This window comes from Egretta garzetta, unplaced genomic scaffold (genome assembly GCF_000687185.1).
Source record: "Egretta garzetta isolate BGI_Z169 unplaced genomic scaffold, ASM68718v1 scaffold16, whole genome shotgun sequence".
Classification (NCBI taxonomy): Eukaryota; Metazoa; Chordata; class Aves; order Pelecaniformes; family Ardeidae; genus Egretta; species Egretta garzetta.
Genome location: NW_009260022.1, coordinates 892,596 through 909,469, shown reverse-complemented (window position 1 = coordinate 909,469; position 16,874 = coordinate 892,596). Strand labels below are relative to the sequence as shown.

The 16,874-nt window shown below is 39.5% G+C and overlaps 1 protein-coding gene across 2 annotated transcripts in view; it reads left to right on the top strand.

Annotated features, from left to right (window-relative positions):
* FIGN (fidgetin, microtubule severing factor) overlaps positions 1 to 14,548 on the top strand; it is a 101,407-nt gene extending 86,859 nt beyond the window's left edge. For both annotated transcript variants that reach the window (XM_035896251.1, XM_009640741.2), the window contains one exon: positions 12,300 to 14,548. In XM_035896251.1, the coding sequence (XP_035752144.1) occupies positions 12,300 to 14,548 (2,249 nt within the window). The remainder of the gene's footprint in view (positions 1 to 12,299) is intronic.
* Positions 14,549 to 16,874: the final 2,326 nt, after the last annotated feature.

The window sequence follows — 16,874 nt, the reverse complement described above, 5'->3', positions numbered from 1 at the left end:
AAAAAAAAAAAAAAAAAAAAAAAGAAAGAAATAATCTCTCCTTGATGCTTTGGAATCTGGCTACAAGGCATTAGATGGTTTAAAAGGAAAATGCCACCTCTGTGTTTCCTTTCCACAGTTCAGTAATGAATAGAGAGCTGTCCAAGTAGCCGTCCAATTTAACACATTGGAAAACTAGATGGGCAGCGTTGGAAGCACAATCCTGTTTGCTTAAAAATTCTACAAAGGCTTTTCAGTTAATATATCTAAATAGGGTCATATTTAGGTTTCCTCTGCTTCCCTTGCATAAGAATATAAAGCCATAAGAAGAGACAAAATGAAAATGATTCACTTGTACCCTCTTTGCAAAGGTTATGCATTCCTCTGATTAGTGTAATGCACCTTTCAATTGTTATCTGTAAATCTTTTGCAGATCTGTAAGATCTGCAAATCTTTTACTTGCAATCACGGAACTCTCACAGCTTTCGCAGTACCTCATAATTTAACGTGTTTCTTTTTACTTTGAAAAAATTTTTCCAAAGTAAAAATGAAGCTTAATAAATTTGTACTACTGGTATCAAATACTTCAGTGAGTATTTGTTAGTTTATGAACTTAGTTTTTTGATGCTAAGTGTGTTTAACTCTATTAATGTTAAGCTTTCTTTTAAGTCATTCCTGTATGTTACTTACACAATCTGGATGAAAAGAGAAGTGTTAACGGGAAAAAGAATTTAAGCTGATAGTTGCTGAATATTTAGTAAAATCCTATGTTCCTATTAAGTGTAGAGCATTTTTAATACTAAATTCATGGGGATGCACTTTTATAATATTATTTAACACAAAATTTGATGAAGAGTTTTGTAACTAAAGCCTTACCGTAAAATCTAACTGGAGAAATGACAAAAGGGGGACACACATGGAAGGTGCGGGGCTGCTGAAGGCGGGGAGTTGGACTGGGGTCTCAGAGCATGCCCAAAATCAGACTTCTGTCCAGTCGGTTTTCAGCAAATTTTAGGAGGGTTCGCATTTGATAAAGTTTGAAAGCCACCTTATTAGGCATAGGAAATAAATCAGAAACTGAGCTAATGCAGCAACTATCAGAACTCTGTGTCTAGATTTTAATGAAATATTTTCTGTGATGAGTTTTTATTATACATGTGGCACAAAACCCGAATGCTGGTCAACAAAATATTGTTTGAGTAATTAACTTCTGAATAATTGTTGCCTAAAAAGAAAATCATAAAGTAAAAAGTGGGACACATTTGTCATCTTCACAATAAATTGTAAACTTCAGTGGTGCTTGTGACTTCGAACCAGAGAAGTGACAAGAGAATCAAGCCCAACGACCTCGGGGTCTAGGCATCTCATATTGACACCAACCCCTCTTTTTGGCTCTTTTTGTGTTACCTCTCTGCTACCTTCTCTTTGAAATTCTTACAGTTAGCTGTGATATATTGTATAACTTGTGAGAGAAAGGAATTTTGTCAGTGTGCATCATCAAACATCAAGTGAAATAGTGCATTTTTTTCTTTTTTTTAAAACATCATACAAACACAAGTGCTATTATTCAGCTATACAAATGTGTGCCTGTAGTGCGCTTTGAGATGCTAATCAGTGGAGCTTGACTTCTGTACCCTGAAGCAAATTTTAAAAACTATTTCATCATTAGGTGACTACATATGCAATAACACTATGGACAAAATTACAGGAAAAAAATAACACATTTTATTGTTATTTAAGCTATCAACAGTTCTCAGCTAGTTATTGACATGATCATCGCATGGTTTAGATTTTTGTTGCCTCTTGAAGGCTGACTACAAAAAAGGCTGAATTTGTGTGACAGCTGCAAAGGAATGTGACATTTTATCAGCTGGGCTCTATTATTTCTTTCTGGTTTTAAAGCCAGTGCGTTATTCTCTTCTGCCCCTTGAAATGCCTGTGCACCCTCTCCATGACGTACTGTGTGTTTCGGGACATGGCTCAACTTTTCCTGTTGCAGGATGAACTTTGCTCTTTTTGAGAAAGGAGAATCAACATACAACATGAAGAGTTAGGGGTTTTGCCTTCCTACTCTCTCCAGGAATATGGCAAAAATATCAGCATACACAGAATTAAATTTCTCAGCACATTCTCTCTCTGGTGCAGGTGTGTGTGTAAAATATATAAATGTATATGCATATATATAGAGAGAGAGAATTTCTATAGTTATCTATAGAAAATTCCCTGTTCCTCCTCCCCCCGTCCCCAAGATAATTTGTCAAGCTAACTGAACAATCTATACAGTTCCTTTCAAATGCTCAGGAAACAATACAGTAAGTCCCAAACTAAAAGCATGCAAAAAAATAGGCTGTATTCCATTTTTCAGTAGCTAATTCAGATACATTCCACTGAATGAGCAAGAAAGAATCTTTGGAATTTGTGGAATACAATAATTGAAAGGTTTAAGTGGGAAAAAGATTTAGCTCAGCTTAGTGTTTCTAGGATGTCAGTTCTTTGGTTATGCTTCTGCTTTTAATCTTGTTTCTCTGCTTTCGGGGGAGCAGGAAGGAAAGGAAGGGTCAGCTGCTTGCGCAGCCAAGCCTGGGAAGGAGCCGCGCCGGAGCTCTGTTTTCCCTAAGAGCGTTAGTGCAGTTCTGACGACTTAGCTAAGGTGTTCCCTACCTTGAGGAGGAAATCTCGGGTTCCCTGTGTTAACATCATCCCTTCTTACAACGTCATCTCTCATGTTGAAATATAGATGTTGTTGTTTGGTGTTTTTTTTTTCTTTTAATGGAGAGACCAAATCAGTGTACTCGTTGATAATACAATCATATTTTTCACAGGGTATTCTCTTTGGAAAGACAGTGTATGCCAGTGCTAGGCACTCTGATTCTTACAGCAGAGAGAGTGTGGTGTGTGTCTGGTACACCAAGGAAAAGGGAGAGAGTGGGTGAGCTCTGCTAAGAGCTCCCTGCTCTTAATCCTGGGCCACGTCAGGAGCATTCTAAAGCAGTTTATCTTCATATGTCGTCTTGTATATAAGAAACAACACTAAACCTACCAAAACTCATTTCATATGTAGCTTTTTCCACAGCCTTCAGATCAAAGTTATTTTCTTCAGGCTGGACTAAATTATACGCAGGTCCCAGGAGTGAAGGACACTGAATTAATGCACTATGTCACCCAGTCCTGGCTATAGAATATTTTTATCGAAGTGTGAGACGCAACATCTCTTTACTATTTCATTAAAAATTAATGTGCAGATTTCCAAAAAGCAAAATGCATAAATAACATAAACAAATTTTGTGAAAGCTTTGTACACTATGGAGTCATCTTAAGAAGGATTTTTTTTCTTGAGTATCAGCTTGCTTCTATATATACATTTAATCGGTATTTGTTCTCATTTAGCTAATTAGCAGAGGTACTCTAATCTCAGTAAAGCAACTGTTTATACCTTTCCTATGTTGGTAGGTTTTGGAATAAGTGCTTTAAAAGGAAAGCAGTATTCCTGGTTCCAGGCTGGAGCATTGTGTTATTGGCCCATATAAATTTGCTTTTTCATTCCTGTTTGTTGAGTGTATTGGGTCAAACCTGACTACAGTTATTTGAAACTTACTGAAATTGATCTTTGCCTTCATATTTGTAAAGGCGAATAGGGCTGGTTAGATAAATCTCTGGAATTAACCTTTTCTTTGTATACATAAAGCTATGAAATACATACATATATATGTATTTTAGAGTATGATGACTGAAAAATATATAAAAAAATATAACGTAGTGGAATTTATACAGAGTGCTGCTGCTGTTAATTGGAGGGAAATATATCTTAAATAACTCTTGCTATATAACTTGGGTTTATGTTTTAAGGCAAGATTATTTTCTAACATTTTGGAACAGCGCGATATAAAAAATAATTCAGCATCACTTAAATCTCTATTTATTGTGCACCCACTTTGTTCAAATAAAGTATGTCCCTTTATGGCAGTTTTAACCCCATTTATCCTCATGCTCAAGTGCTCACCTGTTATTTACTCACATAAGAGAAGGTCGATACTGCAGAACAAGGGGAGTGCTCTGTTGTGACATAAAGCATACATATTCATTAGCTCTGCTGTCCCTATGGACACGTGTGGTATGTCCTGATGATCTTCATTTGGCAAAAGGAAGTGAGCTTAAGAAGGAAATTGTCTTAATGGATTTAAGATACATGAAAAAAAGGTTTTAAAAATGCTTTAGTTATGGTGAGGAACCAAGCAATAATTCTAAGGGTGAATGAAAAAAAAATTCCTATTAAAGGAAACAATTTACTGATTCATGATTAGTAGCAGAAATGGAAAAAAATAATAGAATCCAATATTTGAAAATTATCATTTTCAGATTTTTTTTTTCCACTGTAAGAGTTTAGGTCAGGATCTGGATGTTCCATATGGGCTCCCTAGTGCTGAAAATTCATTCCTTTCGCCTCTCACTTACTTGCTAAAAGAACAAGTTCAGGGTTCTGTGTTTCACCTGCTGCAGTTGATTATGTGAGAAACGCGATAAAGCAGTGACTGTGTTTTATCTGCTCTGCTTTTAAGGATTTGTGTTATGCTCTTTCAAGGTAAATGTGCCTCCAACTCCACTTCTGGAAGGGGAACCAAGGAAAAGGCTACTTCAGCTATTTTGTTGCTTTAAAAGAAAGCGTGCAGTTTGTTGCACTTCTAAAAGCTTCCGTTGGGTTTATCGGAGACTTGAAGTAAGCACTTCAGTGGGAGCAGAATCATGTTCCAGGTCTAAGCTATTTTGCATTGGCAAATATGCATAAATACTTGTGCCAAGTGGCCAAACTCCGTATTCATTTACGACTATATTTTATCATGTGTATACTTTAATTCTCAGAATCACTAGAGTTATACGGCATTAGTTATGTTGATTCTCATGTTTATATAGGCATAAATTGCACATTATGTGGTATATTAAATCTTTTAAAAAAACATTATAACTATAAGCGTGTGTTCAGTGGACTACAAAAAGTGACTTTTTATGCTTACTTTTATTTACATTTACTGTTCTTCTGAGCACTCTCTCAGAAATTATTATGGTCTTATTCATTTGGCATTGACAAAATATGTTAGGTCCTTTGGAGGCATTTGACAGAAACAGCTTAAAAATCTAGAGCCTGGGAAGAGGAGGCATCGTAGTAAGTGAAAAGTAAACTAATTACAATTATTGTCTTTGTTAGTTTGTTTTCTACTCTGTTTAGAAAAGTGTTATGAGCAAATGAGTACAGTGAGGGCAGACTGATGGAGTAAAGTATTTTAAAGGTAAACTACAAATAATCACAAATATGACCAATTCTCTATATAGAAGGGTTCTGACACATGCATGCATAAATCGTTCTACTTATGGTACACAATTATAGTGCATCAATGTGATTACGCTGCAAGGATGGAGCCCTGAACTGAGAATGGTTTTGTGCTCTAGGACTGTTGCTGCAGAGAAACCAATACCTCTGAGATGGGCAGCATCCCAGGAGGCCCCATGTCATGCCTAAGTAATAGTTAGGGTCCCTGTCATCCACATGGGTGGGCTGCTGTTTGGTTGGCCTACGGATCCAACCTGCTTCTGCTGGCAAAATATGATAGTGTCATCTCTGGACCTAGTTTCCCTTTGCTAGCTTGACTATTATTTCTCCTTATTTCTGTTTCAGAAGGCCTTTGAAGCTGATGGATCAGCTAAAGGCCATTTAGCCAGAAATGTCTTTGTGACTATCAAAGGCGTTGCTTTATGTAAATGGCAGGGAGGGGGCTTGGCAGGAGAGAACTCATTTGCTGTAAATGTATTGCAATTTGCTGTTGTGAGGTGTGAAAGTGTGATTTAAAAGGAATAATCATTTGATAGCATTTAAATTAGATAATTGGGATGTATTAGGTTGAGATTCCACGTCTGGAATTTCATTTTTAACTGGTCCAGGCTCTCCTAAAATATGTTGCATTTTTTTACTGCTTTTATCTTTTAGTGATGTTGACATGTATGTGATCCTCAATATTACTCATTATTTAAGTGTTTTGTTTTAAAGATTGAAATGTTTTCACTAGCCCTGCTAGATGGGAATCATATTGTAAACACCCTGCCAACAGCTTGCTCCCACTGGTGTGCATGGCATGCATGGGCTATATATAATAAGAGAAAGAATAGACCCCTACCAAAAAAGTGCTGAGAGCACTTTCCAGGCCTGTTTTCATGAGTTTGTGACTGCCACTTACTGAAAAAAAGCTTCCAAAGTTAGGCCCGTGTGGCTGGGCAGCTCAGTTGGAGGTTCTTCCTCCCACCAAATCCTTTGACGTCAAAGGAGTTCCTCATGGACTGGAGCAGAGGTCTTCACTAAGTAATTAGAAAATAAATGTGGGAATCATTTTCTTTCCTTTTTTTTTTTTTTCTCCTGCAAAACATAATTAGCTCAATCCACTCTTCAAAATCCCTCCTGTTTCCAATTAAGAGAGATCAGTTGCACTATCTTCAAACAGCTGAAATCATGCTTATTAATAAAAATGGAGTGTAAAAGAAATGTTTTATCTTGAATTAATTTTTATTGTTATGGGACATATGACAGTATACAGTCTTACAAAATATGATCAGATTTAGTACAAACCCAGGGAGCTGCATGTCCTACATCTCAAACAGTGGTTATGGCACAACTCTTTTTTTCAGCCCTGCGCCATGTTTAAGAAGGATTTTAAAATGTGGATTTAGGGCCTGATCCTCAAGGTACTAACACCTTCGCCTCTCACTGAAGTATGAGGTTTGAGGAGTCCTGGCACTTGCCCAGTGAGGTGCCTATTTAAGTCAATAGCTGTTTTGGCAGAGCTGATCTCTGCATATCCAAAAGAAGCAATCTGAGGCTAAAACCATTGTGGTCCATAGTGTAAATGCTCCATGTCTTGAATAATTGGAGACAGAGCTGAAAGTAACAGTTCAGTGGGCAGAGGCAGCTGTTGGAATATTTGGCTAAATGTGTAAGCAGTCCGAAGTGATGAAGTTCACATCCACTTGCAAGTCTAGAGGGAAGAGGGTTGGTGAAACTCAAAGCTCTGGTTTTGGGAGTCGTTTCCTACCTTGGAACAGTGTGCTCCTACGAGTCTGTTGCGGACAGTTATCAGAAACATCTCATGTACTTGTTCGCCCCTGGTACAGTCTGCCCCTTTTCAACAGAGCGTTAAGCGGATGCTCAGAACATATTTAACCATATGCCTAAAGTTAAGAACCTGCTTGTTTACGAATGAACCTGCAGACCTGTGCTAGATAGGACCTAAGGCACTGCAGGGATGAACAGAGTAGGAATAGAGAGACCACAACAGGAGAAGAATTATTTTCTTTTGCCTCAGGTATGTTGAAGGAACAGTTGGAGGCCCCTGATCCAAGCTGAATCTTTGGTAGCTGGTTGGGAAGGTTGGTGCGCTGCCCTGTTTCTAGCTCCTTGTGCACAGTAGCTCCATGTCCTTTAGGTTTTGTTCCTCAGTGTCTCTGGAAACGCAGTGCAACCTCTGCCAGTATCTGGAGAAAACCACAGTGGTATATGATTTAATTTTAGCTTGATTATTTTATTAGAGATGTGAATAGATGAGAGGCTTACTAAAGTCCCAGTGTCCTTTGTCTAAAGCAGATCGTTGCTAACCAAGTTGGTTAGTTGGCAGGTAATTGCCATCCTTGGGACTTGTCTGTGGGACTCCGTAAATCCTTCACTGTGTTGTCACCCAGTGTGGTCCTAGCTAGTCTTTCTGGACTTTTCCATGGCTGTTTTCAACAGAAACTCTTCTATTTAAACTGAAAGGGAAGGCTAGTTATTTATTTTTATCTTCTGTAACAGATATAATCCTGTAAGGGGCTGAGCAGTTTGACCTGATACTGAGGGCACCAGCAGAGGAGGGTTCTTTGTATGCAGAAACTCACTCGAGCTCCCAGCAGGATCGCGCCCTGCTGGACATCCAGGATGTGTAGAATGTTCCTTGTTCCTTTTTGCGTTCAGATTACAATGTTATTTTTTCCTAACTCTGACATACTTTCTTTTTTTTTGTTTTTGTTCATTTGTTTGTTTGTTTTGTTTATTTTAATTCATAAATCTGAAGTGAATTTTTGCCATATGAAATTATTGTATGTGAAAATGATGGAGTATTATATATTAGATTTTACATTTTCAGGCTAAGTGCACAAAATTAGAAGGGAAAAAATGGTCAAACACTTAAGTTCAAATTAATTGAATGATGAAATTGTTGACTATAATTACTTTAAATGTAATTCAGATAGATCCAACTGGAAGAATTATGGAGGAAGGATGTATAGCAGGGCTGTCAGGACAAGGAAAAATAGATACTGCTAAAAAAGCCTACACTGCCTCTCCTATATAATGTATTAAATTTATCTTAAAAGCAATTCTCTGATAAGTACGTACCTGTACTTAAAGAACAGAATCCTTTCCTTTTGCTTTTTACAGCCTGTACCAGCACAGTTTACACAGTTCAAAAATGTCGACAGCTTAGAGGATTCCTAAGTTAGCAAAGATTTTTCTGAAAAATACATTCAGCCTTGCATTGCTTCTGGATTTTCAGTAAGTTATTAAGCAAACACACCATGATTTATGTCAGAGTTTAAATTACACTAAAAAAAAAAAACCGCAACCTCTAAATATGCCCTTATTTACCTGATTTTAGATGTTTATATCAGCATTTGGATTCCTAACAAAAGAAATGCAGGAAGGTGTATCAGCTCATATGAAAAGCAACTAAGAAAATACAATTTAAAATATGGAGAGGAAGTGGCTGCAAATATTAAGCAATTGGAGGAGGAGGGAGCGTTTGCATAATTAAAAGAAACTACAACTTCTTTTTTTTTCTCCCAAGTCAGACATTTGGCTTTTGTCAAACAATTATCGAACCATTAACAAACGGAGTCAAACCTAGCAAAAGTTTGCTGCTTTTTCGATTAGTATCAAATTGAGGAAATGGCTGTTTGTGCCTCCCAGTCCAGTGGGCGCCATGTAAATACAGATTTCTTCGCTGCATACTAATGCAAAAAATATGCTTATGGTTAACTATTAACCTATGCTTCCAAATAACACTAATGATTGCAATGTGCTGGAATAAATGCTCATGTTTCATGGGATGAGAACAGTCCTGTTCTTTTAAGCTTATCTAATCAAAGCCTAATCCTGCCTTTACAGCCTTTGTTAAATGCATTGGTATTTAATATGCATCAATAAATAAACTTTCAATTATTGTGCAGTGAGCATACCCAAAGATAGCATGACGATGTGAAAGTACTGGTCTATCTAGCAATTATTCCAAATAAAGAACGCTGATAACGTGATTTCCCTCTTCCTCTTATAATGGATAATTCAGATTTTCTAACATTCTTTTGCAGCCTCATCATAAGGAAAATAAATTAATCTAGACAAATGAAATTCAAAGAATTGAATTTTTACACCATCTAAATACATCTCCCCACTGTGACTAGAAATAGAATTATTATATTTTAAAAGCACGTGATCCATTCTAAATAAAAAAGACCAACTGATGAAATTTTTAAAGTATTTGTGAAAGGTATTTTGAAAAGCTTGTGAAGTATAATATATGTTGTTGTGCAACGTGACCTAGTGCATTCTTTTATCTCTTTCGATTGAATAGTCTTTCTTTTACAAGCCGCTAAAGACAACATGCCAAAAGCACATTCATTAACCACAGTACAAGCACTAGCCCAGCCAGATTCTCTGCTCTACCCATGCCGATTTTACCTTCTTTTTCAAAAGTTTCACTGCTGCTTTCATGCGTTCTATGTGAAGAGTCTTTCTCATGGCATCCCTCCATTAGTATCTAGTGAAGCATCAATCTGCTCAAGTTCTTCTGCATCTCTGTAACAGAAGCTTTCAGGGTTTTGGTAACCTTATAAAAACCCAGTATCGCAGAACATGGATAGGTTTTGGTTGGTTGGTTGGCTTTTTTTTTTTTTTTTTTTAATAAGGGTAATGAACTTGTATGTCTGTTAGGCAGTTCTACATTACAGGAACATTAATATTCTTTCCTTTCAAAAAAGCTTGAAGTAAATCCCATGACACCAGAAGAATTTTAGATACTGATTACTTGCAATTGGCTCTTGGTGATTTGCTCTTCAGATTTCCAGCTGAATTTAACAAAGTATGATTTCTGAAAAGCTTCTGATAGTTTCTCATTAAAATTGCATTTTTTCATATGAGCGTGATTTCTATAATTTCACCCAATTTCATGATACATTTACCCCCTCTGAAAGGCAGTGGTTGAAACATCAGAAACAATTAGCAAAAAAGATTATATTAATGCTAAATGAAAGAAATAAATCTGCCAAAAACTCAGTCTCAAAGCTGCATTTGTCAAAAGCACTTCTCTGAATTAACTTTTATAGGATAACTGTATAATTGTTAACAGACATTTTTCTCAAGTTGTCAAAGTGTTTGAAGAATGAGAGAGAAAGAGAACACTCAGGAAAAAAATATCCACAAGTAATCAATGGCATGCTCATGTGGAGTGAGATTTGCAGTGCTTGTACTAATAAAATATAAGGCTCAATTAGAGGTACTTTGCAGTTTTCAGGCTAAATTTAAATGATTTGGTGATTTGCAAATACATGGATCCAAAAATAAAAATGAAGAATCCAAATGCAAATGAGTGCAACTGCAATAAAATATAATTGCAAATGAATCTGTTGCTTTATTCATTTATTGTGTAATTACTGCAATCCTTCCCACCTTGTTTTCAGTATTTCTTAATCATTAAGTCGGAAGCATGACAGCAGTGCCAGCCCTGGCATGATTCTCTTTGACTAAAACCTTGTAAATTAACACAATTAGCACAGCATCATCCTGCTAATTAACTTCCAGTGTCTGGTGCAGTGGTTTTGCAAACAAGGAAGAGGGAGTCAGAAGGGAATAAACATGCCATTCTGTTACCAAACTGTGTGCTGTGTTAGGTTTAGCTCAGCGAGGCTAAGCTGGCCATGTCAGATGCCAGAGTCAGGCAATGAAGAGCTAAAGGGGTTGGGGAGAAAAACAGGAGGGGGTAGAAGCTGTCAAAATAGACTGCAGTAATTCAGAGGGGAGCTAGTGCCACAGATGCTTCATTTCGACTGGGCCTCCTCCTTATCAGGGAATCTGTGCCAGAGGGCACAAGACAGTTTGCAAAAATCACTTTTGGTAATACGAGAGAGATTAAGGAGGTCTATTTGATACAGCTGCACAAAAATCAGCAATGTGTTTACCATGCATAGGTACGAGTTGGCGGGGGTTATCGTAACGCTTGTAAATTGCTCTGCCTGCGCGTGGTGGATTACGAGGAGGGGGGATAATTCACATCACATTATTTACAAGATTAATTGCTTTAAAATGACATTTGCTTTTTTTTTTCTTTTTATTGATAGGGGTTTTTTATAGCCAGCTGTGGAAGCCACGGAACTTTTAGGGACTTGGCTTCATTTCTTTTTCTTTTTTTTCATCTTTTTTTTTCTTTATTTATTTTTTTTTTAAACCCTCTTTCTTTGTACCCTGGAGGCTGTGCGGCGGTGGAGGGGGGAAGAGGGGGGCGAGAGAGAGAGCAAGCAAGGAGACCGGCAGACAAGTCATGCTTGGTTTTTTTTTTCCAGAGCCTCAACAACAGAACTGAGAGGCAGAAAGGAGCCAGTTGTAATTCATACCGAGTTGTAGGCTTTGTGTGATGAAAGCGACGGAGCGCTGCCTGGGAGATTGCTTTGCTGCACTCCACGAAGCAGATTTGAAACTGTCGTGGACCACTTTAGATGAGAGTTGGATTATGGAATGACCTGCTATGTCTGTGTCATATTGTTCTGCGCAGGGTGCATTATACTGTGCTAACTAGGTGTTCAGTACCAAATAAGAGAGGTATCCTAGATGTGATCTGTCAGCTGTGTCTCATATTTTTATATTGGTTAAAATATAAAACTGAAACAGTGATGAGAGAGGACAGAGCAGTTGGATGCCTTGTATGTTAACAATAAATCTGCACTCAGAGTATTTAAAATGTACTGAGTCTTATTTAATTACTTTGAGAAATCTGGCATTACCTGTATTTTTTTAAAGTGACAAATCACCCCCTACTGAATCGGCAAAAAACGTGGCTCCGTGTGCATGCACCTACAACAAACCAAGCAGTTTATATGGCTTCATAAGGGCATTGCATTTTCCTTTCTTAAGGATTTGTGGTGTTAAGCACAGTGTTTCAGAGAGCTGAAGAAGTTCACAGACACTACATTTGAGAACTCATTTAAAAGCATCTGAAAAAGGCCGAGCTCGCTGTTAACTTTGTTTTTTCCTGCCACCCTAGGCTTGAAGATGCAGTGGACGCCGGAGCATGCCCAGTGGCCAGAACAGCACTTTGATATCACTTCAACCACCCGGTCCCCTGCCCACAAGGTGGAAGCCTACCGGGGGCACCTGCAGCGCACCTACCAGTACGCCTGGGCCAACGATGACATCTCGGCTTTGACTGCCTCCAATCTTCTGAAAAAGTATGCAGAAAAATACTCTGGTATTTTGGAAGGCCCGGCCGAGCGGCCCATTCTCAGCAATTACTCTGAAGCTCCCTCGGGGCTGGTGAACGGCCGGAAGAATGAAAGCGAGCCCTGGCAGCCATCGCTGAACTCTGAGAGCGTGTATCCCATGAACTGTGTCCCAGACGTTATCACCGCCAGCAAAGCTGGGGTAAGTGCAGCCCTCCCTCCCGCAGATGTCTCGGCCAGCATCGGGAGCTCTCCGGGGGTGGCCAGTAACCTGGCTGAACCCAGTTACTCCAGCAGCACCTGTGGAAGTCACACCGTTCCCAGTCTTCATTCAGGGCTCCCATCTCAGGAATACGCCGCAGGATACAATGGCTCGTACTTGCATACCAGTTACAGTGGCCAGCCAGCACCTGCACTTCCATCCCCTCATCCATCCCCCCTACATAGCTCGGGACTTTTACAGCCCCCGCCACCTCCGCCACCACCAGCCCTCGTCCCCGGCTACAACGGGACCTCTAACCTCTCCAGTTACAGCTACCCTTCTGCCAGTTATCCTCCTCAAACCGCTGTTGGCCCTGGGTACAGCCCTGGGGGTGCCCCACCACCCTCGGCATACCTGCCTTCAGGAATCCCTGCTCCGACCCCTCTGCCCCCGACCACCGTCCCCAGCTACTCCTACCAGGGCCATGGTCTGACGCCCATCGCGCCATCTGCCCTGACAAACAGTTCAGCCAGCTCTCTCAAAAGGAAAGCTTTCTACATGGCAGGGCAAGGAGAAATGGACTCCAGTTATGGAAATTACAGCTATGGCCAACAGAGATCTACACAGAGTCCCATGTATCGAATGCCCGACAACAGCATTTCAAATGCAAACAGGGGGAATGGTTTTGACAGAAGTGCTGAAACATCATCCTTAGCATTTAAGCCAACAAAGCAGCTAATGTCCTCTGAACAGCAAAGGAAATTCAGCAGCCAGTCCAGTAGGGCTCTAACACCCCCATCCTACAGTACTGCTAAAAACTCACTGGGTTCGAGATCGAGTGACTCATTTGGGAAATATACCTCCCCAGTAATGAATGAGCACGGTGACGAGCACAGGCAGCTCCTCCCTCACCCAATGCAAGGCCCGGGACTTCGTGCAGCTACCTCATCCAACCACTCTGTGGACGAGCAACTGAAGAATACTGACACACACCTCATTGACCTTGTTACCAATGAGATTATCAACCAAGGACCTCCCGTGGACTGGAGCGACATTGCTGGCCTAGATCTAGTAAAGGCCGTCATTAAGGAGGAGGTTTTATGGCCAGTATTGAGGTCAGATGCATTCAATGGACTGACTGCTCTACCTCGGAGCATCCTTTTATTTGGACCTCGGGGAACAGGCAAAACATTAATGGGCAGATGTATAGCTAGTCAGCTGGGGGCCACGTTTTTCAAAATCACTGGCTCTGGCCTTGTCACAAAGTGGTTAGGGGAAGGAGAGAAAATTGTCCATGCCTCCTTCCTTGTGGCAAGGTGTCGCCAACCCTCGGTGATTTTTGTTAGTGACATTGATATGCTCCTTTCTTCTCAAGTGAGCGAAGAACACAGTCCAGTAAGTCGGATGAGAACCGAGTTCCTTATGCAGCTGGACACTGTACTGACTTCTGCTGAGGACCAAATAGTAGTAATTTGCGCCACGAGTAAACCGGAAGAAATTGATGAATCTCTTCGAAGGTACTTCATGAAACGACTCTTAATCCCACTTCCTGACAGCACAGCGAGGCACCAGATAATAGTACAACTGCTCTCACAGCACAATTACTGTCTCAATGACAAGGAGGTTGCACTGCTTGTCCAGCGCACAGAAGGCTTTTCTGGACTAGATGTGGCTCACTTGTGTCAGGAAGCCGTGGTAGGGCCACTCCACGCCATGCCAGCCACAGACCTTTCAGCCATTATGCCCAGCCAGTTGAGGCCAGTTACATATCAAGACTTTGAAAATGCTTTCTGCAAGATACAGCCTAGCATATCTCAAAAAGAGCTTGATACATATGTTGAATGGAACAAAATGTTTGGTTGCAGTCAGTGATACTACTTAAAAAAAAAATGTAATGAATGTTGGCACACACAGAACCTGCTACATAGGGTAGAGAACCCTTTTCAGTAGTGTTAAAATTGCAAAGGGTACTGGGAAGACTACAATTTACCTTGTCTCTAAAGAGCCAGGGTAGACTTGAAGGAAAAGTGCATCAAACAAGAGCTGCTGATCTGAAAAAGCCACACATGACAGAAAGCGCATGTTGATGCTCAGTTCTGTTCAAGCTAGACAATACTCACCAAGGAGCAAGGTGCAAGTGGGTTGATTTCAGAAGGACATGAACCCTGTGTGTTGATTCCATTCTGCTGTTCTTGAGATTTAGTTGCTGTCAAGTGCCTGAAGTGGTGCTTTATTTTTTGTTTGCCTCACAATTACATTGGTGGCATGTGCTAATATAAAGAGCTTTAACTTCAAACATTATTGGACTAAAGAGATGAACGGTTGTGTTGCGACAGAGAACCAGATTTTTGCTATTCTAAGAGCAACAGTATTCCTCAATCCTGTCTGTTCTGTGGTGTTAAACTAAGAACAGGTAAAACAGGGTAATGGTAATCTGGACCTTAATTTCTGCAGTTCATTTCTTTTAATGTTCTGTCTGCAAAAACTCAGGAAAGTGATTGTGATTTGTACAGTACCTCAAAGGAATGTGTTGAAAGCACTATGTACTGCTGAGAGTTATAGGCTAGGCTTCAATGTTACTTTATATTAAATATGTATGTTTACCTCAACAATTGGAAAATGGCAAGGAAAATTACTTTGAATGTATCCAGGAAAAAACTAAAGTGTGATATGACTGAAGCTTTACAGTTTTTAAAAATAGAAACAGAAGGATTTCCCAGTGTTCAGAAATGGTTCTTTTGCCAATTTGTCAGATCAAGCCAGAGCAGAATGATTTTCCTTGTTCGCAAACTGTAAGAGTTTTCAGCATATTGCTCCTTGATAATTACGTGATACAGTCTTTAGAAGGTGCATAGATGAAAAAAGAGCCACTTAATCGGTTTATGTTTGCATCCGAAACAGTCAAACGTGAGATTTGGTAGGACTCCGAGAGGCAAATTACCTTAAGCTGTGACCGCTGGCCTCTATTGCGCAGCTCTAGTCGTAGTTTTGAGGTTATTTTGGTGAAGCTGTAGGGAGTGGGATCAGTGTCGGTCGCTGGCAGAGCTATGGGTTGCAGAGCTGTTTATAGCAACGCAGCGGACTGTGACCAAACAAACAGTACAAATAACAAAGCAAAACTGAACCCTCAAAGTACATTTATTTCCCTTCCCAAACTGTAAAGTTGAGTTTTTGTTGTGTATGTACGGCTCCATCGTCCTTAATGCAATCTTCATTTAGCATCCATTAGAAAACCTTCCAGGCTGGAGAGTGCCCACCATTATTTCTACCTCAGTTTTGTTACATTTCTCTTGCAAAGCAAAGTAAGAAATAGGGCAAAAACCACCACCAACGCAGAAGTCAGATTACATTAGGAATACAAACCTGCTAAACAAGTTTCAGAGAGCTGCTGGTTTTTCCCCTGAAGTCAAGTTTTTCTCTGCGTTAGCGCTCTTTACCCCCCTTTTCCTCCCCCAAATACACATACCCTGGTGTCTTCCTTCTGGAAAGGCTAGCTGGCATGTGTGGCATTTTGCTCTGTTCTCCCCCGCCCCCAAACCTTTCTTTTTCCCCTTTAAAGCTTTCCGTGCAACAATTTTGGTGACAGCTGACTGATGTTGGGTAATGTCGCTGAGCAGGAGCAGTGCATGTTGCAGCTGCCCAAAGCCTCTGCCATCACATGAGCAAAACAGCCTTGTTTTTTTGAATGTATTTTTTTTTGTTTGTTTACTTTAAAGAGACAGTAACAAAACTGTTGCAAAGCACTGGCATTTAATGTTTCTGTTAAGTAATGTACATTCAAAACCATTAAATAAATGCACTGAAAAGCCCCAAGAAGAGAGATACCAATCTGTTACTAGATCATGTTTGTCTTCTCAAAAATTGTACAGACCTTGTTCATTTTGTTAAATCAATGGAGACATTTAGCGTTCAGAAAGCTAACGAGGGATTTTGTGATATTGCTGGAAATTTATGACTCTTGATTATTACTTTCCTTTTATTTTTCTTTTAAGATATAGATATATATTTAGATAGAACATGCTAAAACCAGAGCAAATAAACCAAAATCTAATTTAAGATGGATTCCTGGCAAACATTTTGTCTATCTAAAACTTTATGTTTTAAGCATGAAAGTACCATTTTAAAAACAGTGCCTTTCATTAAGGATATAGAAAGTAAGACTTAAGTACATCACCTGCTTTTCTTTTTTTTTCTTTTT